Source organism: Anarrhichthys ocellatus, unplaced genomic scaffold (assembly GCF_004355925.1).
Source record: "Anarrhichthys ocellatus isolate YVR2014 unplaced genomic scaffold, GSC_Weel_1.0 scaffold51, whole genome shotgun sequence".
NCBI classification, from domain to species: Eukaryota; Metazoa; Chordata; class Actinopteri; order Perciformes; family Anarhichadidae; genus Anarrhichthys; species Anarrhichthys ocellatus.
The window spans coordinates 276,117-302,366 of NW_022280081.1; the positions used below are offsets into that span (position 1 = coordinate 276,117).

General features: G+C 41.3%; 1 protein-coding gene across 4 annotated transcripts in view; it reads right to left on the minus strand.

Annotated features, from left to right (window-relative positions):
• Positions 1–23,020, minus strand: part of lrrfip1a (leucine rich repeat (in FLII) interacting protein 1a) — a 77,077-nt gene extending 54,057 nt beyond the window's left edge. For all 4 annotated transcript variants that reach the window (XM_031870065.1, XM_031870061.1, XM_031870060.1 and 1 more), the window contains exons 1-2: positions 22,381–23,020; positions 1,003–1,089 (exon numbers count right to left, since the gene is read on the minus strand). In XM_031870065.1, the coding sequence (XP_031725925.1) occupies positions 1,003–1,089; positions 22,381–22,470 (177 nt within the window). In that variant the 5' untranslated portion in view covers positions 22,471–23,020. The remainder of the gene's footprint in view (positions 1–1,002; positions 1,090–22,380) is intronic.
• Positions 23,021–26,250: the final 3,230 nt, after the last annotated feature.

Sequence of the window (26,250 nt, forward strand, 5' to 3'; positions counted from 1 at the left end):
CAAAAAGTTCAATCTTGGTCTCATCAGACCAGAGAATCTTATTTCTCATAGTCTGGGAGTCCTTCATGTGTTTTTTGGCAAACTCTATGCGGGCTTTCATATGTCTTGCACTGAGGAGAGGCTTCCGTCGGGCCACTCTGCCATAAAGCCCCGACTGGTGGAGGGCTGCAGCGATAGTTGACTTTGTGGAACTTTCTCCCATCTCCCTACTGCATCTCTGGAGCTCAGCCACAGTGATCTTTGGGTTCTTCTTTACCTCTCTCACCAAGGCTCTTCTTCCACGATTGCTCAGTTTGGCTGGACGGCCAGGTCTAGGAAGAGTTCTGGTCGTCCCAAACTTCTTCCATTTAAGGATTATGGAGGCCACTGTGCTCTTAGGACCCTTGAGTGCTGCAGAAATTCTTTTGTAACCTTGGCCAGATCTGTGCCTTGCCACATTTCTGTCTGAGGTCGTTGGGCAGTTCCTTCGACCTCATGATTCTCATTTGCTCTGACATGCACTGTGAGCTGTAAGGTCTTATATAGACAGGTGTGTGCCTTTCCTAATCAAGTCCAATCAGTTTAATTAAACACAGCTGGACTCCAATGAAGGAGTAGAACCATCTCAAGGAGGATCAGAAGAAATGGACAGCATGTGAGTTAAATATGAGTGTCACAGCAAAGGGTCTGAATACTTATGACCATGTGATATTTCAGTTTTTCTTTTTTAATAAATTTGCAAAAATTTCTACATCTGTTTTTTTCTGTCAAGATGGGGTGCCGAGTGTACATTAATGAGAAATAAAATGAACTTTTTTGATTTTAGCAAATGGCTGCAATGAAACAAAGAGTGAAAAATTTAAAGGGGTCTGAATACTTTCCGTACCCACTGTATACAAGTGTTACAAGAAGTGATACATGGATAGAACTCTTCAAACCAACATATGCCACCAGGCCGTACGACGGGCCGTGAAGCCCTTCGCAGTCACAGTTGTAAATGTGAGAATGTGTCTGGACTCGTACCTCTTTCTGCTGTCGCTCCAGCTCCTTCATGCGGATCTCTCTGGCCTCTGCCCTTGCTGCCCTCTTGGCTGCCAGCCTGGCCTCGGCCTGAGCGGCAAACGGAGAAAGAAATAGAAAGAGAGAAAATAGAAAAAAACAACAGAAAAAGAGAAGTAAAATAGCTGCCAAGTTAGCTGGACTAAAGTGTTACACATCTAGACATCTATAAATGCTGAACGCGTGTGACCAGAGGTCCAGTTCCTCGATAGAGTTCTTAATAGACATGTGAAGTTTTGTTGTTTAATGGTTGGGAAGTGAATGCACCATACGTTTCAGCAACTGTCACAGTCTGAAGAGTAAATGGACCCTTAAACTAAAGTTGTAGGGTTCATTGAATCAGTAAAGACAATCAGAAAATAGACTCAACACTGCAGTATGTGGCAGTAGACTGGACTACCAGTGTTGTAGCAGTGTCTATAAACACAGAATATCAAGTGTCCTTTGAACTGTGAACAGATGTAGAGGACTGTATTTATTTAGTATACAGCCTTGTGGGAATGCAAAGACGAATGCAGACATGCAGTCACAACGACGTGTAAATGTGCGCATGCATTTAGATTTCTGTATTTGAAGGCATTCCCTCTGCTCCACTCAGCACTGGGGCAGGAGCAGGGATTTCTCCTTAAAAGGACCTCTCTGAGAGCGCGTATACGCTGTATGACGTTGCCCTACACAGACTGTGTGTGTGAGCGTTTCCTTCCTCTAGCTTTGTGGCCGACACTATGCGGTTGCAGTCTGTTTGCCTCTGGGCGGGGTCGCTGCAATCCCTCCAACCAGCGCACTAATGTATTTCCCCAATGTCAGTCATTGTGACCAAGTAACAGGAAAACACCAAGAAAAGAGTCTGTATTGAACACTATCCCTTTCTCACTGCACAGCCATGTCAGACAAAAAAAAGAAAGTAAAACATGTCCGGTTCCAGTAACTAAAGGAATCTCATCTATCTCCAGGACACAACCAGATGAATCCATATTCAACTCTCTTTCTGTCATTTGTACTTCTTGCAGTATGTGGCTGTATGTCCTAACACTCTTAACACTTCTTTTCATCCCAGAAGATTGCAATGATCTTCACCACTTTACTGGTTGGGAGACCGCTCCTGATAAAGTGGAAATCTGCTGCACCTTAAGCATGTTCTTAAATTGGAGAAAATAACACCGTCTCTCCAAGAAAGGTCCAATGAATTTGTCAAGTTCAGTTTTTTTTCTTCATTTTTGTTTGGGTTTAAAGAGTGGAGCTACAGCATTTGAACATTAATATTTGTTTTTGTTGCTTTCCAGTTTTCTCGTTTTCCTGCAGGTATGTGCTTGTGTTATTGTTCCGGGTCTAGCGAGGTTGTTCGCCATAGACTGTTCATAAGAAGTGGACCTCGTCATCGTGACGTCACCCATTGGTTTGTGGACTTTTCTGCAACTAATGAACGGAAGTTACCATGTCTGGAATGTGGAGAAGTGACGTAAAGACGCCTTATATGGCTCTGGTAGTGGTAGCGACCCATCAATCACAGTAAGCCCGCCCTAAAGCATACCCTGCTTTATGGTCTGTTTGACTCTAAATGGACCATAATGTACTAAATGAACATCATGCTGTATTGAAGAAGACTTGAAACTAGAGATTGAGACCATAAACTCATGTTCACAATGTTTACTGAGGTAATAAATCGAGAGAAGTAGAGTCATTTTATCATAGACATACAACCGGAGGAGTCGCCCCCTGCTGGTCAGTAGTGAGAATGCACGTTTTAAGACACTTCCACATTGATTTCACTTGTCAGAACTTTTTTATTACTTCTTTATAAAAAAAAAAAAAAAAAATACATGTCTTTGTTCCTTATGGCACATTCTAAAATGCAATTATATTTGTATTTGATGCAAATGTCGTATAATTATACTATTAAATATATTCAATTATAATATTATAGTTAAAAAGGTTTGGTAACATTTGATTATATGTTAGTATGTGAGTGATGTCACAATGTGTTTGACTGGCAGTGCTGTTTGCTCTCTCTGCTGTGTATTGTGGCATGCTGCCCGGATTCATTACTACAGAACATCCGTACTACGTCACTCGATGGCGGTGTATGTCGTCTATGCTGTGACACGTAGTACCTCCACTACATGTTCCCCAGCTTTATATTCACTCAACTGCCGCTAATGTAGGTAGTCACCACGCAAAAGAAATGGCAATATGTAGCAATATTGTCATAGAATATGACTTATCACAAAGCGACTGCACTGTCATGGTTGCTGCTTTACCCTGTCCGCATCTTGTGTCACTTCACAATGCAACATGTTGCAACCTACAGAGGTCAGTGCAGCAATGCTTGTTTTCTGTAAATTAAGCGTGTACGCTCTTGAAGTGATAGATGCAGGATTGAAGTTACGAGCTCTGAAGTCTGCAGACTTCCATAATGTCCATCGGCTTGAATCAGCTCTTGAAGGGGTTCAGCGTTGGAGAGATGGGCGACAGACGCCTAAAATGTTGGAACAGCAGGCTTGTTGCTGCATCATCTTTTTACCCTGCAGCAAACCTTATGTGTGCTAAACACCTGCTCAAGTTTGTGAATGGGTACCAAGACATCCATTTAAAAAAGAGAATGCTGTCCTCAGTAAACACTCACTATAACTAATAAAGATTCATCTGAGCGATGAGGGAGGTATTCCAGAAATAGCCCTTACTGATTACCGTTCCCCCCCGTCTCTCACTCACTGACCTTAAACGGCATTTCCTCTCAGTCAATGATTGCCCATTGTCCTTGGGATTCTTAACATGTGTGCCCGTTTCAGACGCACACAACGCCTGTACCTGTGCTGACGCATCTCCACTGAAGCGTACAGGGTCTCTCTCTTAAAACACATTATATCTTACATGACCCTTGTGGTTGACAAAGTTGCAGCGTCAGAGGAGCAACGTGATGTCAGTCTTTTGGCCTCCAGCAGCATAAATACAGCTCGTAAAAACCTCCGCTAACATGGCCACTTTGCTCTCAGGAGGACGGAGCACTGATTCTCACGAACTCCAGCTAACAAGCTAAGAGGTCAAGAACGTTTACTCTTTTTTGCATGTGTCATAAACATTAACTTGTACATGACCTATTAACTTCATTTGAATTAAGGGCAAGAGAAACAAAGTAAAGACACGTTACACGATATCAATCGGTTTGGGTTGGAAATAATTGGCAAATATGTAAAGAGCCGTTTTAAATGTAGGTGTCAGATGGGTGGGTGCTACAGTACCACAAGTGCCAGGACATGCAGACAATCATATCATACTGGGTAAGACTTTCCTGTGAGTGAAAACGTACTTGACACTCTCTGAATTGTCCGGATACAGTAAACCCCACCCAACAACAGCAAGCAGATCAGGAAAAAAACAACAACTAAGAGTTATTTCCAAGTCTATTACTCATTTTGTTTCTCACATTCTGCCATCACCTCTTCTGTAATCCTCTGTTTAAATGGTGACATGACTTACAATATGGCTGAGAGAAGATTCAGAAAACAACACAAACCCATTGTAGAAATGTAGGCTGCTCCGAGTACAATATGGGTTCTTATAACAGCAGTCAACTTATTTGGACCTGGTAGAGTTCTATCAAATATCTCTATGTACTCTTAAATCTCAGGGCGAATTAAAGAGAGACAATTGAGTATTGAAAACGTTTCAATTCAGAATCGATGCGGCATCTGATCGGCTCCTCTGATCAGCCTAATTAGAGACCACCAAGCAAACTATTTAGAACGAATATCAGCTGATAACGATCGTTAATCGGAGCACCCCGTGACCTGATCAAAATGCGACAATATGCTTCAGCAAAGCCAACAGAAAATAAAATAAAAGGGCAGGACATTTACTCCACAAAACAAAAACATGTGGATGGCTATAGCGCTTCAAAATGCTGTGTTCTTTGAGTCAACGGAACATTGGAGTAAAGGGAACGGGCCTTTTTATCGTAAAAATTAACCAGTTAGTTGCCGGTTAAAGGGTGTTGGACTGTGAAAAGCAAAAGTAACCGAAACTGCCCCCTAATCCCAACAGATACGTATATTATGTTTTTAGATGGACAATACATTATACACTACATTAAACTTATTTATTCTTATTCATGCCAGAAACAGCATTACTGGTGCAAAATAAATATAAAGCCAGTTAAAAGGGAAAAGTGAGCATTCAGACTTTCCTGCCTCTTATAAATCATGTGCAAAGTTGTGTTCCTGCCATTTTGTAAACTGTCAAGTCTCTGAACTGGTAGTTTCAGTACTAAATGTGTGAGAGTAGCAGCACAGCAAAACCCTCTTACAACTAAGAGGTGTGAAATATTTCATCATCTAGATTCTAGACATTACTGTGTACCTTTTTTATTGGGCGAGACTGCTGCGTATGCTTAAAAATAAAATAAAGGGACACGGGTTAATTTTTGACAACAGAATCATTGAACCCCTGACTACTTTAAAAAACAAAACAGACTTACTAGAAAACGACTGTTTCTCTGAAAACAACAAGATGCCACCCGAGTTGTTGTGGAGCATCAAACTCCACCCACCTGGTGTACTAAACAACTTAAAACAAACGCCGGGACGAATACTGTGCAAACATCGTGTTCCTTAAAAAACGATTAGTTTGCCATTTGTATAGAATTCTTTCACAAAAGTACCTTCTTGATGGGGAACGAAGATAAGAAAACAATAAGTAAACTATATAACGTATAGCTATCTATGAATCTACATAATTCCCTACTGATAAAGCAGAGATGGGAGGCGGAAATGAACAGGATCATACCACAGAATACCTGGGAGGAAATATGCACAGAGGCACACCTAGTTTCAAACTCAAACACCTGGAGACAATTTAAATGGAAAATAATCACCAGATTCTTCAGAACACCAGAAATAGTAGCCAAGATGGGCCCAACACATTCCAACTTGTGTTGGCGGAACTGTGGAACACATGCTGCCAATCACACACATATATTCTGGCTATGCCCTAAGTTAAATGCATACTGGAGAGAAGTCTTTGACGCCCTCAAAGAGATATTCCAACAGGACATCCAACAAGACCCCACAGTAGCACTATTGGGAGCGATACCTGAAGGTCTGGATGGGAGGGCCAAAAAATACCTTCTGAACATACTACTCACAGCAGCATTGAAGGGTATAACCATCAGATGGCTAAAACCGGATCCCCCTACATACGATATATGGATCCAAAAAGTATGGGACATCTATCAAATGGAACGAATCACATATTCATTAAGGCTCCAAAAGCCTATCTTTACTAAACGATGGGGTCCTGTCATAGCATTATTAATACAATGAGGGTTATTACTATATGTTGCTCGATCTGGTTGAACTGATACCTGTCAACTCTCTCTATACACACACATTATACACCATCCTCTCTGAAAAGCATATATAGCACCTAAAATACTACATTCAGGAGTGGACAATTGTTATTTCTTCATCCCTTGTTTTTATTTTTTTATGAATGCATGTAATCAATTATCTATTCTTATTATTTTCCCCCTCTTTTTCTCTTGGAGTGAGCACCATCTGATGTTAGTTGTTCCTTCTGTGCGTTGTACATTGTACATGAATACCATGTGCACCAAGACTACATACAGCTGAAAAATGGACAAAGAAAGTAACTGTCTGAAAATGCATGTTGTTATGTTGTTGAAAACTAAATGAAAAGTGAGTTCAGAAAAAAAAAAAAAAAAAAAAGTACCTTCTTGTAGTTATCAAAATACACCATTATGTCAGTCAATGTGAGTGAGTGGAATCCTGGATCATCAGACTGTCCAGTCCACACATGTTGTACGAGTGTGTACTGTGGGTGCCTCTAGTCACAAAGATGCATCTAAATGGGCCAAAAGACAGAATCCCACATCATCCTTCCTCCTCCTGTGCAGCTATTTATACTGACCTACATGCTCTCTGTTTCTATCAGAACTGCTCTAATTCAGCACTATTTCAACAGGGTGACTGTCCTCTGAGAGCAAATGAGCTAGTTCATTACAAAAATGGATGCTCTCACAAGATCGGGCACAACCTTTGAAACGTTAAATGCTGATAAAGAAAAGAACTGAAGACTTTAGGGGGAGGCTAATTTAAACCATATTGTGTAAAGGTGGATTATGTAACACAGTGTGTGCCCTTCCTTACTTTGTTGTCCTGACTTGCTTTTTTATCAAGCAAGAGCTATGTTATGAAGCCAAAATGACATGTCAAACTATAGTTCACATCTCAAAATTGTAAAGATGTTTTCCTTCAAGATGGTCAATTCAAAAAATAAACTCTACAAATCAATTAAAAAAATATAACATATAGTGTCGTACTTCCTTAAAGTTACTATATGAAGAACTTCAAATTTTCTGCAAACAAAACCTCATGCAATTAAATGATTAAACTGGTGCAGAAATTCTACACTTATTGGTTTAAAATGGCACTTTTCAGCCACACATATAGTTTGTGACCACAAAGGATAGACCTATCGGCCTGGCTTCTGTCGACCTGAACCCTCGTGTCTACTGACAATCTATGAGGGCGTCCTGTCGTCACGTCCCTCCAGAACTACATGCCAGTCTGGTGCGACTCATGTCTCCAGTGAGCTGAATTCCCACGGCCCGAGCCAGCCTTCATCAACCAAAATGGCCGGGACAGGCAGGACAAAGACAGCACACAGAAATGACTGTGATTTCTGACCAGCTAAGAGGTTTGACTGAGTTTCAAATGAGGTGGGACTATTGAGTGGATACAAACAGTTTGCCTGTTATCCAGTTAAAGGTTATAATGACTAACTGGAAAAAAGCGCTTGTTTCCTCTTTGAAAACCTTATAAAGCACCCAGATGTGGCTCAGCTCACACTTAAAGCCACAGACATGAGTCAACTGAACAGACGTCTTTTACTCACAAGGGGCAGAGGAGGATACATTAAGCCTTTGTTTCCAAACCCTTACGAACTCTCTTGCTCACAGAGAAAAATACACCGACACCAACCATGAAAAATCACTTGGTTCATGCAAATGGTGAAGTTCAATTATGTGAACATTGTCAACGACCAACAGGTGTGCTCTCTCCAGCACCAAACAGGAAGCAGCAAACCGGGTAGACAAGGAAAGGACTCGGGGAGTCTCAAGAACGTGAACCAGTCTTGTTTCTCTTGGAACGCGGAAAAGGAGGAGAAGCTGCCCCACATTCTGCGGTGTCTTCCCTTTATATTTTTTAGGTGTTTTTTCAGTCCAAGCCACTGCGTACACAAGGGCAGCGGTGGCCAGAACAGTTTTTATAAATGTATTTCCACATGGAGCAGGATGGGAAATAATAGTTGTAGTCTTGCCAATAGGGACCCTGCAAGATCCCCAGTCTTTGCAAAATCTTATAACATATAATATAATAATCCAATAGCCTCTGACTAAAATTCTGTCACTTATGACACATTGTCTTTATGTTTGAGGGTGTCAGACTTTAGTCTAGTGTTCTATTGTATGGAAGGCACAATGTGAACTGAAATGTCAGGATAGCAAAGTTCTAACTAAGGTTTTTATTATTCTTTTCTTTTTTTGTACTGAAAATATTAAATGAATGTATCAAAGATGATTCTTGACTTTGGAAATTGTGGGTTGGCATTTTTCAACTGTTTCACACAGCCTTTATCAGGGGATGGGGTTTGCTCAGTTGTCAGGTTTAGTCAGTTTAGTTGCAGTGATATTAAGCATGAAAGTTCATTCTGGACTTGGGAAAAATCAATTGAAAGTACAGAGCAAACTCCTTCCAATGACGAATACTGTTGAAAGCTCCAAAAAACAAAACTAGTGAGCGGACCTTCAGTTGGCATTGCTTTGTCAAATCACTCAATTTGTTTGCATGGCAAATTCAGCCACATACTATGCAGTATATTAAAATATGTATTGTATATAAAACCATTGACCAAAATGGATGTACTACAACGCAAAACACAGAAGACAATGAACAAATGACAACCTGTTACAGTAGCACATATCCTTCTCAGTGTCAGGAAGATTCAAGACATTCAAGATTAGTAAAGGATGGACTACCGTCTGCTTCTCACTGGAAAGAAAAAGGCTACTGGTGCGTACATAGTGATTTTGATGTTTTCCCTCAATAACTAGGACTAGTAGATATCTAGATCCACTCACATAGCAGAGTATAATGGCTTACTGGTGATTTTCAGTGTAGTTATCTAGTTAGGAGGCATTGCCAACTTGTTAAAACTCAAAAGATGGAAGGGCATATTTTTAAAGACAAGAATATCTTCAAATATTAAATCATGAAATAATTTCTTACTGATTCTTTCCAAAGTGAGGATTGTGCATCAAAACGCACTAGCCTCTGCTTGTCTAGCCACACAAAGAACCACGCAGATCAATACAGACTCCTCCTATAGCCCTGCATGCTCATGAAGAGCTTACTCAAGGAGAAACTCCTGTCTGCCTCCACTCACACAGCCATGCAACTAAACCTCAGCTGCACCACAAACATCTGGAACAGCTGTAGAGCTCTGAGCACCGCAAAAAAACTAGTTAGCCACTGTGAGGGCTGCAGCATGTCAGGAATAAAACAAATCGTGTGCTTCAAGGATTTCCAAAAATAGAAATCAAGCGAGGCAGCTGGGTTTTAACAGTGAAGAAATGCAATGAAACCATCGAAACCTTATTATAGTGTCGGGGAAAAAGCTCCTCCCATGGAAGTACCAATAAAGTGTTTCATGCCCAGCACATTCAAATTATTAATCAGCAGAAAATCCTCAAGCATTCCTCTCAAGAAACTGTGGGTCTTACTACATAAAGACTGTAGTGTACTGTACAGACCACTTCTCTGTTAGTAAACATGACGTATTTTTGTGGGCAGAGCAGAATAATTCTCTGAACATGTTAGGTACCGCTGGCTAGCAAGTTTTGTTGGCTTGTTTTTTAGCTCCTTGTTCATCTCCAGAGCTGGCTAGTTAGCTAGCTAGTCTCTGGAGCTCTTGCCTGCTCTCCTCACCAAGTAGTCTCTTAGCGCAGAGGAATAAGATAGAGGGCGGAATTAGCAAGCTAGCTAAGAAGCCTGTCGTCTGCTAGTTAGCTTGCCAATACCGCCGTGCTTTGATGCTACACTGGTTACAGAAAACAAGCCCAACAGTGGGCCATCTCTGATTGTTTAGCCTATTAGCAACATTGCTCTCCATCTCTCTAATAGTTTAGCCTGCTGCAGTGGAGGTTAGCAGAAGGCTAAGCTAAACTATTAGCAATATCTGAAACAGTTTTATCACCTAAAATGTATGCAATATGGAATCTGGCAGCAAACGGCACAGCAAGATGACATGTTTGATGGCCGACTCAGGCCCACTACTCTGAGGTGATTTGTGTTTGCCTCCAGTCTTTCCTTTGTTTTGCCTCTTGCTAACACTGGGACATAATCATGACGTCAGGGTTTTTATGACCATCATTTGAGATATTCTGGTTGTTACTCACATGTTTCTAATTAGTTACACACTATGGGGCCCTCATTGTTTTCTTTGAGAGAGTAATTGGAAGCTTCTTGTAGCCTGAAAACAGTGCCTCAGACAGCAACAGTTTATGTTGCAACTCTGACTGCTACTAAAGCATGATGGGAGACAGCGATGCCTCACAAGAAGTTACACAATGCAGCTCTGTGTGCGCAGCGAACAGCAGGAGATCGGTTGCAGAAAGAACTTTCTGTGACAAAGGATGATTTATTTCTTTACGCTGCATGCAGGGGGTCACACACTTTCAAACAAATATGGTTTACTCCCTTGCCTCTGAGCAATGACCCAAGTAGGAGAGGTTACATGCCTTGCTCACAGGCACACTGACATGGTTTAGTAAAGGGAGACTGTGATGGGCTGTGACTTCAGGGATCCGGCAACTTTTCCCATTAAGTTTATCCTACTCGTCACAGGGAGTACTCCAGCGTTTTCTACATCTTAATAGAGGAGGATATTTTCCCACACCTTCTCTGTTCCCAACTGGCACCATGAGGCAGCTCACATTCAGTTCAGGACTGTGCAGCCGGCCAACAGGGCAGTGAAAGGAAAAACACTCACTCCGAGGAATTTGTGGGCATTCACCACAGTCAAGGTCCTTTTCTGTCCTGTTCCTCAAAATGATGGCAGGAGTGAACCCCCCACTGACATCTGGACAGCAGAGTCATTGCCCAACTTGCACCGCAGGGCGGCAAACTCAACTCTTGAGACTACACCCCATGCTTGCACTTCCATCTCATTTCTTAGAAGAAAACTTGCACTGTAGCCCTCTGAGCATAGCTGTAAATGTTGGCAAACAACAATTTCTCAGCAAGATAATATTCATAAATGAACACCACTAAGATTTTTTTAAGTGTAAATGTAAATTGCTGAAAGTAAAAAGCTAACGTTAGGCTATAGACAAACTATACCAAGCTAGCATGAGCGCAAGTATGTTGTCTCATTTAGCCACATGTTAGCAACGGCCATTTTAAAGATATTAAAAGCTTCAAAATTCACAAGCTGGGTACATACTGACTTATTTTATATTGTAAAGAAAACGTTAAAATATCTCATGCCTGTGTTAACTGCAGACCTTGTTTCAGGCATCTAATCAAACATCCATTGAGTACTGGAAGCACAAAAATAATAACTCATTTCTGGGTGTTAGGACTCATTCCTGCAGCACTACATTATTGAAGTTGCTTTGAACAAAAGCAACCAAATGAATGTTATGTAAAGTAACAAACATTGTAATTTAAAGGGAAATGAAGTAAGCCATGTATGTACAGGGCTCGACAATAATAGTGGCCAGGGTGCATCTCCTATGGTGTGTAATTATAGACCAACGTTCAAGAGGCTTATCAGAATATCTGTTTTCAAGTGTTCCTAATCAAATAAATGATCGTATATATCATTATTTAAACAGGATTTAAATGAGATAATCTGGCAACATGTCTGTATTATTAACATCGCCTTGCAGTCAGGAGTGGTATCGCCCCTGCTTCTTCATCAAATAGAATAAGTGCACCCCCACCCTTAGTGTACCTGATTTGATATATTGTAATACCTGCACTCAAATTCCTCTGAGCCCCCCCCCCCCCCCCACACACACCCACACACACACACACACACACTTTTCCCTAAGCTGTGGAAAAGAACTCAGGCCTGGACGAATAAACAGGAAGGAGTTTGTGATAACAATCTGTACGGCCTGTGCATGTGATGATGTCATCAAGAGGAAGCCAGAGAATGCAGAGCCTCCACTTCCTTTAAAGGAGACGCGAGTCAGATGAGCCAAGCCTAACTGAAGCTGGTGGTTTGTGTATATACACTTATCAGGAAATGCACACGTAATTTGTTTGGACCATTAATGTTTAAGTACTTGATGGCATAATGGGTGTTCACTGGACAATGTCGATCTGCTACAGACATGTTCTGGGTGGCACAGCTGTTTGATTCGCCCAAAGTGCAACTGCAGGAAACTTAAAGTGCCATGTTTAGAGGTGAAGCATATTTAAAACTTCTAAAGACGGTAGATTCTTATTTTCGTACAGGGATAGAGTGACAAAAGTTCACTATTTATTCAGTGCAGAGTTCTACTGTTGGCTGTCATTGTGTAAATGTGTGTTGCTTGTCTCCAGCATTAAAGATTAACTTGGCTGTGGCTACGTGAGGAACTGACTAAGAATGAAAAAGGGGGATTGTGTGGTGGGCTTCCCCTTCCTCGCCTCCAAACCCCACACTAATCCACTCTATTCTCTTCAACGCTTCACTGAGCTTCTGACAACCGCCGAGCACCAACCTGGAGACTTAATCCCCAGTGTAGGCTGACCCCTCAAACTCACGCAGACAAAACAGACCATCAACAGAAACATGGGAGGTCTGCTACGAATGACTGTGGCTAAACACAACAGTAATCCTATCATTCAGATGACTGCCTGGGAGTAATATTTATTTTATTTTTTGATTTACCAGGGAGAGTGCACATTAATCATTATTTCAGTTTCCACCTCAATGTAAAGTGCCAGAGTTAGCTAGAGAGATCATTTTTCATCCATTATTAGGTGGATAATAATTAATGGGTAATGTTGGTACAAATTGGTGGCTTAATCATTTCTATTAACAGGTTATTAAAATAGACCAGTATTTATGTACACAAAGCCCTAAACCATTATGGTACAACACACACATCTGTCCATTTTTTACTTTACATATCTTACTTAGAATATAATATATAATAAATGCCACCCTCTTGTCTCTCTTCTAATGTCTGTGGAGCAAATTCTGACAGATTCACAAATTCACCCAGGGCTCACTATTGGGGCTGAAAAAGTAGGATGTGCATCCCTAGTGGTGATATCGGCCGGTCTGTCAGTCTATTTAAAGGTTTTGGTCCAGAACAAAATATCTCAACAACTCTCAAAGTTGCACATCTAAGATTTCAACTCGAGTCAGATTTAAATCCCAACGGCACCAACAGTCTACAGCCATGGTACAGTCATATATAAAATAGAGTAGGAGTAGAACGGACATTCCTATTTTACTTCTATGGGCCCAGTGGGGCTTTGTGCAAAATGCATCTGCATGCTAATATTCTCACAGTGCTAACAAACTGATCTTTAGCAGGTAAAATGTTTACCTTTAGGGTGATAGCATGTCAACATTTGCTAATAAGCAAAGTAAGTGGCTGATGGGATTGTCAGTAGTTTTGCAGGCATTGGTCATAATTATAGGACGGACTGAAACAGAGCAGCAACAACTATCAATCCGATTGTAATGATCTTTATAGATATTTAACCTTTACATTTATCAACCGGCAAACTTGGGCTAAAAACTCCACTTGTACATAACATTGCTGAGCACATTCATGCCCTGAAGGCCCCTCGGGGCCCGTGGCTTTTGCTCTACTGCCACAATAGAACAAATCTAACATTTTTAACCACAGTGTTGGGCAAGGACCCAAGAACAGCAAAAGTATCAGTGTGTACACATTATGAAAGTCAGCACAGCACATGAAATATCCGGTAGACTCTTTTTTTTAAATGTTAAACCAAGGACAACGATTTCAAAACTTAAACCAGAGCTTGTGTAACACCTGGGATTGTAATTCAGAGCAAATAACAGAAGGGTTTGACAGATGACCAGCTGTGATGTTCTCCAACTCTGACGATAAACACCTGAGGTAGCTATAAAGTTGTATAAAAAATGTTCAGTGTATGATGGTGATGTCAAATACCTGTGATTCCTTAAACCAAACATGGTTATATTCAAACCACAAAACGTTTTAATGGCTGCACCATTACATCAAAAGTATTTCACTGTTTCAAGTTGTGGTGTCTTGTTGCAATGCACGGAGCACAAGTAGAAGGTTCATTCAAATGAGGAGGAGCGAAGCATGTGGTGGATGTTGTGAATAAACGTCTCAGAACCACGTCTAGTCTGTTTCTCGAGCGATGTCAGCTGCCACCTATTAACAAGAGCAAACTACATACTAGACCAAATGCAAAGCAATAATGGAGTAATGCTTAAAATGGGAACAAACAACTTCAATGAATCACTCTCCAACCAGTAGAGGCGTTGGAATGCGCACCAAAGTTAAAGTTTTAATGTGTTACGGTGACTGGGTCTGCATTTATCTATCAATGAATATGAGTGATTCTTGATACTGGATGAATAACGTCTCATTCAGTTCATTGAATCCCTGCAGCCCCCTAAAGGCAGCAGGACACTGCTAAAGGACTGCCTCTGATGTGACAAACAAATAAGAGAAACTCAGCAGATCTGCAGTGTTGTGCGCTCATGTCGCGCCACGGATCCAGAGTGATGAGACCCGTGATGGGACGTGCTGAGAGTGCATTTGTCGATCAACACACCACCTGATCTATATTACACTTCACTCAGCCCTTTCTCACTTTGGGCTGATGCACATACATGAACCAAAACAGCAGGTGCACTTGTAGATGCCCACACAGTCCGTGCACCGACCACTTTCCACTTGCGAGATTGAAATAGGACCTGGAGTCCCGCTGGCCCTCGCTGACACGTTAGTTTGAACTGCTGGCTGCTGTGTTCTCTTTTATGTGTTGAACCCAATTTAAAATAAATAGTCTCAAACACGCTTGGCCATCCAACATGGCTGTGTAGTAATAAACCACTCGTGGACCATGTTGGGTTTAAGAGATGAATGAAATGGGATGTTACTGTATACAATCTGGAGCTGCTCCATTATGAACAAAGCATGATTGTAGATGTCTGACTTACACATATCTTATATTGCAGTCATCAAAGCAATGAATGGGAATATGTTCTATGTGAAGAGAAGTGTGTGTGTGTGTGAGCAGTAAATAACCTCGACTGTAATCTAATATTTTTCACAACGATATCAACACGTGTTTTGACTTTGCAACACAATGTCAGCTTGCCGCCTAGCAACAATCATTTCCAGTGATAGGACTGTCCTCCTAAATATAAACGTATGTAAATATAAAATGCACACTAGATAAGCTTTTGTGTCACAAGTGGTTGAATTAGTCGCTAGCTAGTGGGCTTAGCATCACACCTCAACTGTTTACAGGTTTAATGCTCTCTCATTACTTGTCTCATTATAGGATTGTGGTTTACAGGAGACACCCCACCCAGAGGGGCAGCTTACAGAGATCTACTGTACATTTGATAACTAATGTGTTTGTACTATTCATTTGAACTTTTACACTATATCAGGGGTCGGCAACCTTTACGATCCAAAGAGCCATTTTGCCCTATTTTCCACCAACTAAAATTCGTCTGGAGCCACACCAGCTATTTGATATCACAGCCTATAAAGTGTTATATATAGTTATATTATATATACCAGTGGCGGGCTGTGCATTTTATACCTGGGCCTTCACTGCTGTCCTGCAGCTGAAATACCACCTTATAACCTCATGATGACGTCACAGCTATACGGTTATTATTCATTTCTAGGGCTGTAACTTTATACGTATTCGTATTAAACCGTCCAGGACGAGGCTTACAAACCGAACAATACGTTTGAATAATACTAGTGCATTTTGAAAATGCAGAAGCTTAAATTGTAGGAAATATAATGTTTTCTGCACTCATGTAGGAGACAACGGTCTGTGTGACCTCTGAACCGGAACAAAAAAACGACAACAAAAAACAGCTCCGCAAGTGTTCTGGGAGGCTACGCTAACTAGATTAACGGGAAAACAACAGCAGCAACACGCATTCTGCTACACACTCAAGGGCACGGGCCATTCAGATATTAGATGTAAAAAAACAAACGCAGTTGACTTACCAAATACTGTAAAGACAAACTCCATGCTCCTTTCTTTGTTGACAAAGAGTTTCGTCCCAGTTAAATCCCAACTCACAAATCCGTTTCTCCTCCTTATTCAGCCATTGAGTTTTTAAAAAACAAAGCTAGGTAAAAAATAATAATAATCTACACCAAGCAAAATGCAAAAAATGTCATAATTTCTTCCATATCTTTCAATTTGAACTCTTACTACTCCGACTAAGCCTCTGCTTAGGTTTCGTTTTCCAATAGTCACGTGCTCGCCCACTGACCAATCACAGCACACGCTACACCTCACTGCAGCGCTGCACCTGGAAACTGAGCTGTGTGTTAATGCTGATGTAGTTGTAGGCCAGCTAGCAGGCTCTGGCACGTCAAAGAATACGCCCAACATGTCAAACTAAAGATCTGATTGGTTGAAGACTATGACAATCAACAATATCGTCCCCATTCACTTAAACTGCAAAGGGATGCACGTGTGAGTCTGCAGGCCTGGGGCCTCTCTTCTTACCTAGAGACACAGAGGTGAAATCTGATTGGATAAAAGCTCTACTTAAAACAAGCTGCACTGGAAGCAGAGCAACTGAGGAAGACAGTAGCTGTGCAATGAGAAAATAAGATAATGGAAAACATATTTTTATAAATTAAAATACATGTAGTGTATTTAAGAAAAAATATTAAAATGATAAAATAGCTATAACTTTGAGATTCTGTTTAGGCCAGCAGAGAAGGCCTTGCAGGCCCTGACGGCCCACCACTGATATATACAAAAACTATAGTTTGTTGTATTTATGAAAATATAGAACAAGAATAAAGACAATTCTTGACATTTTTTTGCAATTTTAACTGATATAACAATATCAAACTCTTATGAAGAGGAGAGTTTGCTGCAGCAGCTGAGAAATCGCTCTTTTTCACTCATCTCCAGCGTGACACTTTTCAGCAAATGCTGTGTGCTTGTTCTGGAAGCATAGAGGTAAGTCAGCATCGTTGGCAGTGAAAGCAAATCAAGACGTCCACGCAGAGTTAAACTCTCTATTTTCCTCCATGACTTTTCTTTTTTTGGATTTATCCATTGATAGTTTACAGAGGCCGGGGGGCCTCTGTAAATCATGATTCGCCACCTGCAGGGAAAGGCTCTTGACAGGGGTAGAGGATTTGACTGCCTGTGGGAATAATTAACATATAAGATTCTGTTCATTCTTGCTTATAAATTATATTCTCTCTGAACACGTTTGTCTTTTTGGAGAGAGTCCTGGGTCCGGATCCGGTGCGCCAGATGGGGACCTCAGGGAGCCGCAACAGAGAGGCTAAAGAGACGCATGCGGCTCGCGAGCAGCAGGTTGCCGACCCCTGGGCTATATGAATGATCTTCACTCAAACCAAAACTATACATTTTCAGGTCTTTTTTTCACTCTAATATATACAGATTGGTGGTATTTGCCCAGCTTCCATTATTAACAACATAAAGAACTTCACCAAAGCAGCTCTGTTATAAGTAGAACATTGGACATACCTATGTAATAACTTGAATTACGGACAATTTCACTTTAAAAGTGCACAAATGTAGCTTGGATGGACTTAAATACAGAAGTACATCAATAAGCTAGAATCCCCACCAGCAAGATCTAGCATGTGGGGATTTGATTAATCCTTTTTACCAAATTGTCCTGTTGTCCTCAGAGCTTTGTGATGAACTGGTTGGTAAATTATCAAAACCAAAAGCTGCAGCTGGCCTGCTCATCAGAGTGGACACTACAGCTGACCGGGTAAACGTCCAACATTTTAAATGACCTAGTGATGGCGCTAGATGTAAAGCAAAGGGGTCACCGGTTCATCCAGAGAGGAACATGAATTTCTGCTCCAAATGGAACGGCAATCCATCCAATAGTTGTTGAGACATTTCACTGGAAATCACAAATGTCAACCTTGTGGTGGCAGCCTTCATTAACAAAGTGGTAAAACCTCACCCAGTACTGGCTGTATTTTGTGTACTGACGGAGGACAGTCCTCTTGGAGGACTCACTTCCACCTTTGCAAGGTTGTTAACCCTTTGAGCAAGTAGATCAGTTCTATTGGACTGGAATCAGGCACAACGTTATCGGAGGTTGCATGGACTCGAGTATGATGCGTTCAAGCTATATTCAGTAAAAATGAGTATTGGGTGATGCAAAATTATAAAGCCATGATGTGTTCAAATGTTATCTTGTAAAATGTAGTTTTTAGTGAGAAACTTGAATATACAGTTGTTTGATGTTCGCATAGCCATTTAAAATAGATATTAGAGAGACAATAATGACCTGGTTAACTTCCTCACACTAGCTCTAAGCAACTTATAATATATATCTAAAATGACTTGTTTAAAAATGTATTTTTTTAACAAAGCAAATATTTAAATCAAAATACAATTCTGTAAAATTGTGTGTTTTTAAGGAAATAAATTGTAATTCTTGGAAAGAAAATCGGAATTGGCAAAGAAAATTACAATCGATGCATCTCTATACATTACATTGATCAAAGATGTTATGAAACACCTTAAACTGAAAAAACTCAGATTCACTTTACGAATAATTCCATTGAGATATTCCACTCACGGAGCAACATTGATTATGTAGAGGACGGGCAATTAATAGCCTCTTAACTCTGTGCTACAATAACTAGGTTATACCAAATGGAAGACGTTGAGCACAGGATGCGATGCGTGATCACCATCAAAAAATGTAATTGCTTCCGATAAGAAAAGAAAAAGTCTTCTCGCTGTGTACGCAGATCGAAACTGCGTCCACAGCAACGGTCTGTTATTTATAGCAGCGTAGAATACCGGGACCAGAATCGAGCATTCAACAAAGCCCTGATATAATTCAGAGCAGTGAAGGTCAGCTACAGTATGCTGGTAATGAATGTTTACAACTGTGTGACATGGGCAGGGAAACAACTCCCTAAAGTGCAGAATTACTACAGCTCTGGTAGTCTGTGCTGACAGTCTTTCCTGCTGTGTGGTCTTCTCCCATTGGGCCCACGCTTAGTCCGGTTCACAGTATTGACAGCTTTGTCATACTGAGGGGAGTTAGAGTAGGGAAATGTACCGCAACACGACACTGATGGACCACGTCTATGACCTGAAACAGCAGCTTCAAACTACCAACTCTCCAACCTTCTGCTCGCCACAGACAAGCTTTCCACAGCAGTGCCAAAAGACTACATGCAGCGACATGCTGTTTCCGTGCTGGTGGGATGGCCAGTTGGTGAGCCATGTCCCTCCTCCTCCTCCTCCTCCTCCTCCTCCATCCCTATCCCCATCCCCCACCCACAGACCCAATCTAAAACTAGGGTGCAGCAACAGCTGATCTTTCAGGAGCGTCTATTTTTAAAACTCTGTTGCAGAACGGGCCAACTCATCAGGGCTGACATACCATCCTGTCAGAGGACTGCCAGTGAGGAACTTGACCCCACTGCTACTTAAAGGCACAGACTTTCTCTCTGCTGCACAGATGCGACAGAACACTGGCCACAATTAAGAGCTGTAATTGTTGGAGTTGGGCCTCAATGCACACAAGAAAGAGAATCTCCTGTTCGGCTATCGTGCATCTGCTGACCAACTGAGCGACTGTGCGCGAGCTCTGTCAAACTCCTCGTCTCCTCAAACATTCAGCCTCCCGCCACTGCAAATAGACTACGACGAGAAACGATGGCCGGCTACAGGAATATGCAATCTCAGATACTCTGACCCTGCTGTGCAAATAGTCAGCTAAGCAGTTGAGAGAAGATAACGTTCAAAACAGCCAGACCTCGGTAGGCTTTCACCACAGCCATCGCAGCTGAGGAGTGCCGAAAACAGAGTGTGTGTATGTCAGTTAAGAGTGACATGCAAATTGGATGAAACATCCGGGTCACAACTTCCTCCCAAAAACTGAAGGAAGCTGCCCTGAATCGGGGCGATGGCTGTGATGGCGGCGTTCAGGTTTTCATGCTCATCACCTCACTGTAAGATAAACTCAAATTTAGCTGGGTAACCGGCAGCAGGATCCATGCTGAGTCATTTGTAAATGCATCATGCGTGTCAGAAATGTGAGAACCTGTGTTCATTGCTCAGTATCGCACAGATATAACACCCTCAGAGAAACCCACTCTTCTCCCCTTATACTACCATGGTCCTCTCTGTGGAAGTCTGGTGGAAAAGATGTGCAGTCTATCGCTTTAACTTACCTAGGAAGTAAGTAAAAAAACATCTTCTTACATAATTAGAAATGATTGATGACAACATGATCATAGAATAATGCAAACACATCCGTAGGGAAAACAAGCTAGCAAGCAGGTCTACTTTAGCATCGGAACCAAACATGCTAACCACTTTTGCTTTCTTTCCAACTTCTTTTAAACGGTTGAATAAAGTTACTTTATGTACCATCATCCAAACTGAAGGTGCTACAATGGGATGTGGACTTGGGGGATTTCCATGACATAACCTAGAGCACTATGCTCAAAATATTCTCATCCATAAACCATTCGAACGTTAATATGATCCTGAACTTAACTTGCCCATTTCAGATGGCAATCTTATCCGTCTTAGGGAGCTTTGATGGACAAACAAGCAGTTTATTCTAAGCTACTGGAATATAGGAGAATGTTCAAATATTTTTCCTTGTGATAAATTACTGGAAAACTGGTCGACTGTGAGACTTTGCTTTGGTTTCTGTACATGGTTGTCATTTAGCTTTGATATTAAAACCCAAATATTGATTTTCTGCCCATGTTTCAGATCTCGAGAACAGACAAAAGCGTGCAGGGTGTCACACTTCAAGAGAGGCTGGCTTTAGTCCCGACGACACACGAGGTTATTATTCCTACCACAAAACATTCATCTATCCTACACTAGACGCAGCACAATACAGAGATTACAGACCTGGAAACAGTGGAAACCTGTCACAACACGACTTCGGCGCCCGTTAGAAACAACTGTGTGGAGCTGCTGCCCACATTCGGTCTTGCATTATTGAGGGATAGCCTATCGACTCCTGCGGGTTATCACATGAAAGGCTTATTTCTTACAGTACAGTAAACCATTTTAATCAGCTGCTGGTCAAAAAGAACTGAGACCTGCCACACTGCTGTATTCCAAGAAGTCTACTGCACAGATAGATCTTCCTACAATGATTACCATAACCCCATTGTAATGCCTAAGTGCATAACTACAATACAGTAATGATAAATTCACCATATTGTTTGGTTGAATGATACATCAGCCAATACCGGTCCTGTCTTGAATATAACGTACCATCCAGGTGAGTAAAACCTGTGGTTATAATCTATCAAACTGTTATGTTCATGTAAAGTGGATACTGCTATATTTTAAAAAGGACCATTCAGGTATTGTTTTGCATGTTTTAGCATATAATCCCTCTATTAAATCAGCTTGTGTAAATTGTGTCGTTGTCGCGAGGACATGCAGTTGTGAACAGGAGCACCAATCTTCTTCAGCTTGTGAATTAAATGCTTTTCTACATACAAGCTGTCAGCTCTTGGAGAGAGAGAGAGCTTTAGAAAACACACCCTGCTTGCAGCTATGTCACCAGGAAACAATACCTCATTTTAACTACTGTAATCAAGCGCGTTTCAAGTCCTTACAAGTTCATTTTCATACTGTATTGGAAAATAACTATTTAAAAGCTTGGGGCATACAGACAGTGTAATCCGTTACCTTATAAAGTCTACAAAGGACTATTAGCCCAAAGGCAGTGATGAAATGTAGCGTTAATGGGTACAGACAGCGGTAGGCTATTTGTGTCAGTGGAAACTGTGTGCTTTAATTAAAACTCCTCTTTTTTTCATTCGGTGGGGAAAATGATGGATAAATTATGATTTTTGACATGAAACTTGGAGTCAGTGAATATCAGCAGCTGTCAGCCTCTGTGACAACTAAAAACATCGGGTAATGAAACACATCAGTCACTATGTAGGTTGAGGAAGACCTGTTATTTGACTCTTTGCCGTGTTCTCGCTCATGTGAGACCTGACAGGAAGGATTCATTGAACGTTTGAGAAAGTTCTCCGCTCACCTCTCTCGCTATGAGGTTTAGGGCATCGTCTTCGGCCGTCGACCTCTCCTTCTTGGTGGACCTTTTCCGTCCTGTGCCCTGAGTCCCCATGTTTTCTCAAATACTTGTCCACTCACTGTCGATAAAAGTCACCCTCGTGGTCCAAAAAGCGCACCGAATAATCCAAACAGAGCGGTGCGTGAACTAATCTAGCTAGTGGTTCTCATGTGTCGCTAAAATATCAAAGTAAAGGAGAGGAGACAAAAAAAACGCGTCTGGTCGCGTTCACAGCGTGGGTCATTGTCATACATCCGTCTTTTACACGTCTTCCTGTGTTTCTGGCACGACGCAGAAGCTCGCGACGAAGTCTGGTTCAAACTGTGTTGGCATCTGCCCCACGTGCGCTTCTGATGCGTTTACTAGCAGATTCAGTCCGAACCGTTCACTGCTGCTTCTCACCGTCCCTTTGAACCGTCTCCGTCACCTGTCTGTCATACTATGGATATACATTTAACATACACTGACTTTAATATATATATATATATATATTAACTGTAGCTTAACTACCATTTGTAATGTTGTTAAACTGCCTCGTGTTTATCCAGCAGCAGTATGACTCACCACCTGACGGATTCACAGCAACAGACTCGAACCTGTCACACTGACGAACTTCAAAGCCTGCACTCTATCAAGATGCCTTTAAGTGATGTCGGATATTTGGACCACGATACAAACGATGGTCATTTGGTAAAGCAAAATTGAATGGTAGCTACTCCAATGACCTGAATAAATACTCGGCTACTAATACTAATAGGCAATTGCATACTTGATTACACTTTCCCTACACTTCATCTTCCATACATGTTCTTGCATAACTCCAAAACCATCGACATCTTTTGGCGAGTAAATAATTGACATTACAGAGGACAGTCCGTTGCTTTGTGTAATGTTTGATTAGGTGATATGTTAGGAGAGTCCCGTATGTTGATTTCTTAAATAATTCACAGCCGGAAAAAGTTTTCCCGTGACACTATTTCAGACCCCAATTAAAGCACCGCGTGTTATTTCAGAGCGCCGAGATACGCAGAGCACATGAACGCAGCATCAACCTCTGGACGGGGACTGTTCGGGGGTTGAGTTTCAGCCAGAAACCACAGCTCCTGCTCGGGCTATCGCGCTCTCTCACACCCCCTCTGCTATTTATAATGATGACCCGGGAACTCTTAAAACAGTCTGGAGTTTCTCAAAGAGATAAACAGTATATACCTCAGTCTGAACGGGCACAATGCAGATCGCATACTCTTGGTGTAATGTCTGGGATAGGCTATGGTGAGTTGATAGTGACTTCACTGGTCCGTGCACGAAGTAGAATTCATGTTCCATTGTTCACTTCATATCATGAACAAGTCAGTTTAGGGTTATTACCTCATCTCATTTGTCTACTTGTGTTAATGCACATGTATTCTGCTACGTGTGAGTTTATTGTTCGATAGCCGATGCTGCCTAAACGCGGTTAACGCTTTGTCTGTGTTATTGTCGCATTGAATGAACACGTGCACCAAAACATCAGCTTGTTCCATTATCCAAATTGAATAATGAAAACTGAGTAAAGGAAGTCCAGAGTTGGAAACAGAGACAGCTCGCCTTCCAAGTAAAGGTTGCGCGCTTTCAAACGTGTTTGCTCCAGCGATCAATTTATGGAGAGCTACATTAAATAAATAAACAAATATTCTAAATAATGAAGATAATCTATTACTGTTATAAAGTCATGTCTGCCACCCACAGTTGAACGTGAATAAAGTGCCAATGGGCACAAACACTGAATTCTTTGTATGTAATGATTTATTACATCATCAATTTATTTTTATAAATAAAGGCTTCTTAAACTATTTGGGTGAATGTATCAGGCTGTAGTGTTGAGACTTGTGATGAGTCTGAATGTAAAAAGAGCAGATCAACAAATAACAGCGCCATGTTCTGTAACTCAAGTGATTAAAATGACCGCATTTGGCATGTGATCCTGCAGCGCCCTCTGCAGGGGAAATGCACGTAAGACAATAGAAATGATAAAAACAATGTTATAATTTTGAATTAAGAGCTATAATAACAGTAATAGTAAAACAGTGTGAAATAGAAGCTAATAAAATAGCTTAAAATTATACAACATAAATACAATAAAATAATACATATCTAATATCATAGAATTGAAAGCTATAACAACAGAAATAATAGTGAAAAAAAGTGTGACTAAAAATTGAGAAAATAGAATAGAATTATATAACGTAACATATAAAGAGACATTAAATAACGGAATCAAATTTTTCAAGAGGACGAGAGGAGGAGGAGAGGACGAGAGGAGGATGAGAGGACGAGAGGAGGATGAGAGGACGAAAGGAGGAGAGGACGAGAGGAGGAGAAGAGAAGGAGAGGAGGAGAAGAGGAGAGGACGAGAGGAGAAGGAGAGGAGGAGAGAACGAGAGAAGGAGAGGAGGATGAGAGGAGAAGGAGAGGAGGAGAGGACAAGAGGAGAATAGGAGAGAAGGAGAGGAGAAGGCGGGAGGAGAGGAGAGGACGAGAGGAGAAGGTGAGGACGAGAGGAGGAGAGGAGAAGGAGAGGAGGAGAGGACAAGAGGAGAATAGGGGAGGAGAGAAGGAGAGGAGAAGGCGGGAGGAGAGGACGAGAGGAGAAGGAGCTTTTTTTTGGGCGGAAGGAGAACGTGAGGAAGGAGGGCTCTGAGGCAGACAGAGAGAAGCAGCAGCTCTCCTCAGCCTCCCCACATGGGTACAGAGCTACAGATGCAGTCCAAGACACAGCTGACACTATGAACAGGACTAACAGCTGTCAATACACCATATGAACTTCATAATATGTGAGTGTTGTTGATACAGTCTGATTTATGCCGTCCCCAAGTGGCCCAACAATCAATCTGCTTTCTAGTCTGCACATGTAGGGGACTGCTGATCTCCTATACCTCTCAGTTTGACATCCTAGCAGAGTCAGTTCGTTTGACTTCTTTGACATCCTGTGAGCTCTCTCTGTTGTGATTAGCTATCGACAGTCAACTGCTTTCGTTTACAACCAACTTAAAACAGTCTGTATTTTGTTATATTTGTTTTCCTGTGTTTTCTACTTGTTTGTTTATTTTTCCTGTCTTTCTGAACCCTTTCCGTCAACATAGCCCTTAAAATAAAACTTTTAATAAGCCTGATTGTAATCTGGAGTCCCCAGAACGGATTGGTCCAAACTAAACGAAGACATCACACTAGACTAGGACATCACACCACTATGACATATCACACTATACTATGACATCACACTGTTAAATTCTGGAGCCTTTTAATATTTATTCTGTCAAGCAGGAAATTATACAAATTTAGAGATGCATTGCAAAAATACCTGTTACAATATTAGGACCACGGTGTTTAATCAATAAAATAAAGGACTGTATTCATCCACACACTGTTTTGGATGACAGTAGAATCAGCCTTTGTTTTAGCTCAGGACCGAGTACAGAATCTGCCTTAAAGGTATTAAATGTTTAATTTTGAAGAACTTTTTTTTGGAAAGTGGAAATACAAGAAAAAGAAGCTAAGAAGAATCAAACAAGCTTAACAAAATATATATGTAGTATGTTTTAAAGCAGGCGGCAACCTTGGTTTCTGAAGAGTGAAGCCAATGAGAAAGTGTCTTAAACGTGCATTCTATCTACTGCCCAGCAGGGGGTGACTGCTCTGGCTGCACAAAGAAGTCTGTTTGTATAGAAGTCTATGAGAAAATGACTCTACTTCTCTCTTGATTTATTACCTCAGTAAACATTGTAAACATGAGTTTATGGTCTCAATCTCTAGTTTCAAGTCTTCTTCAATACAGCATGATGTTCATTGAGTACA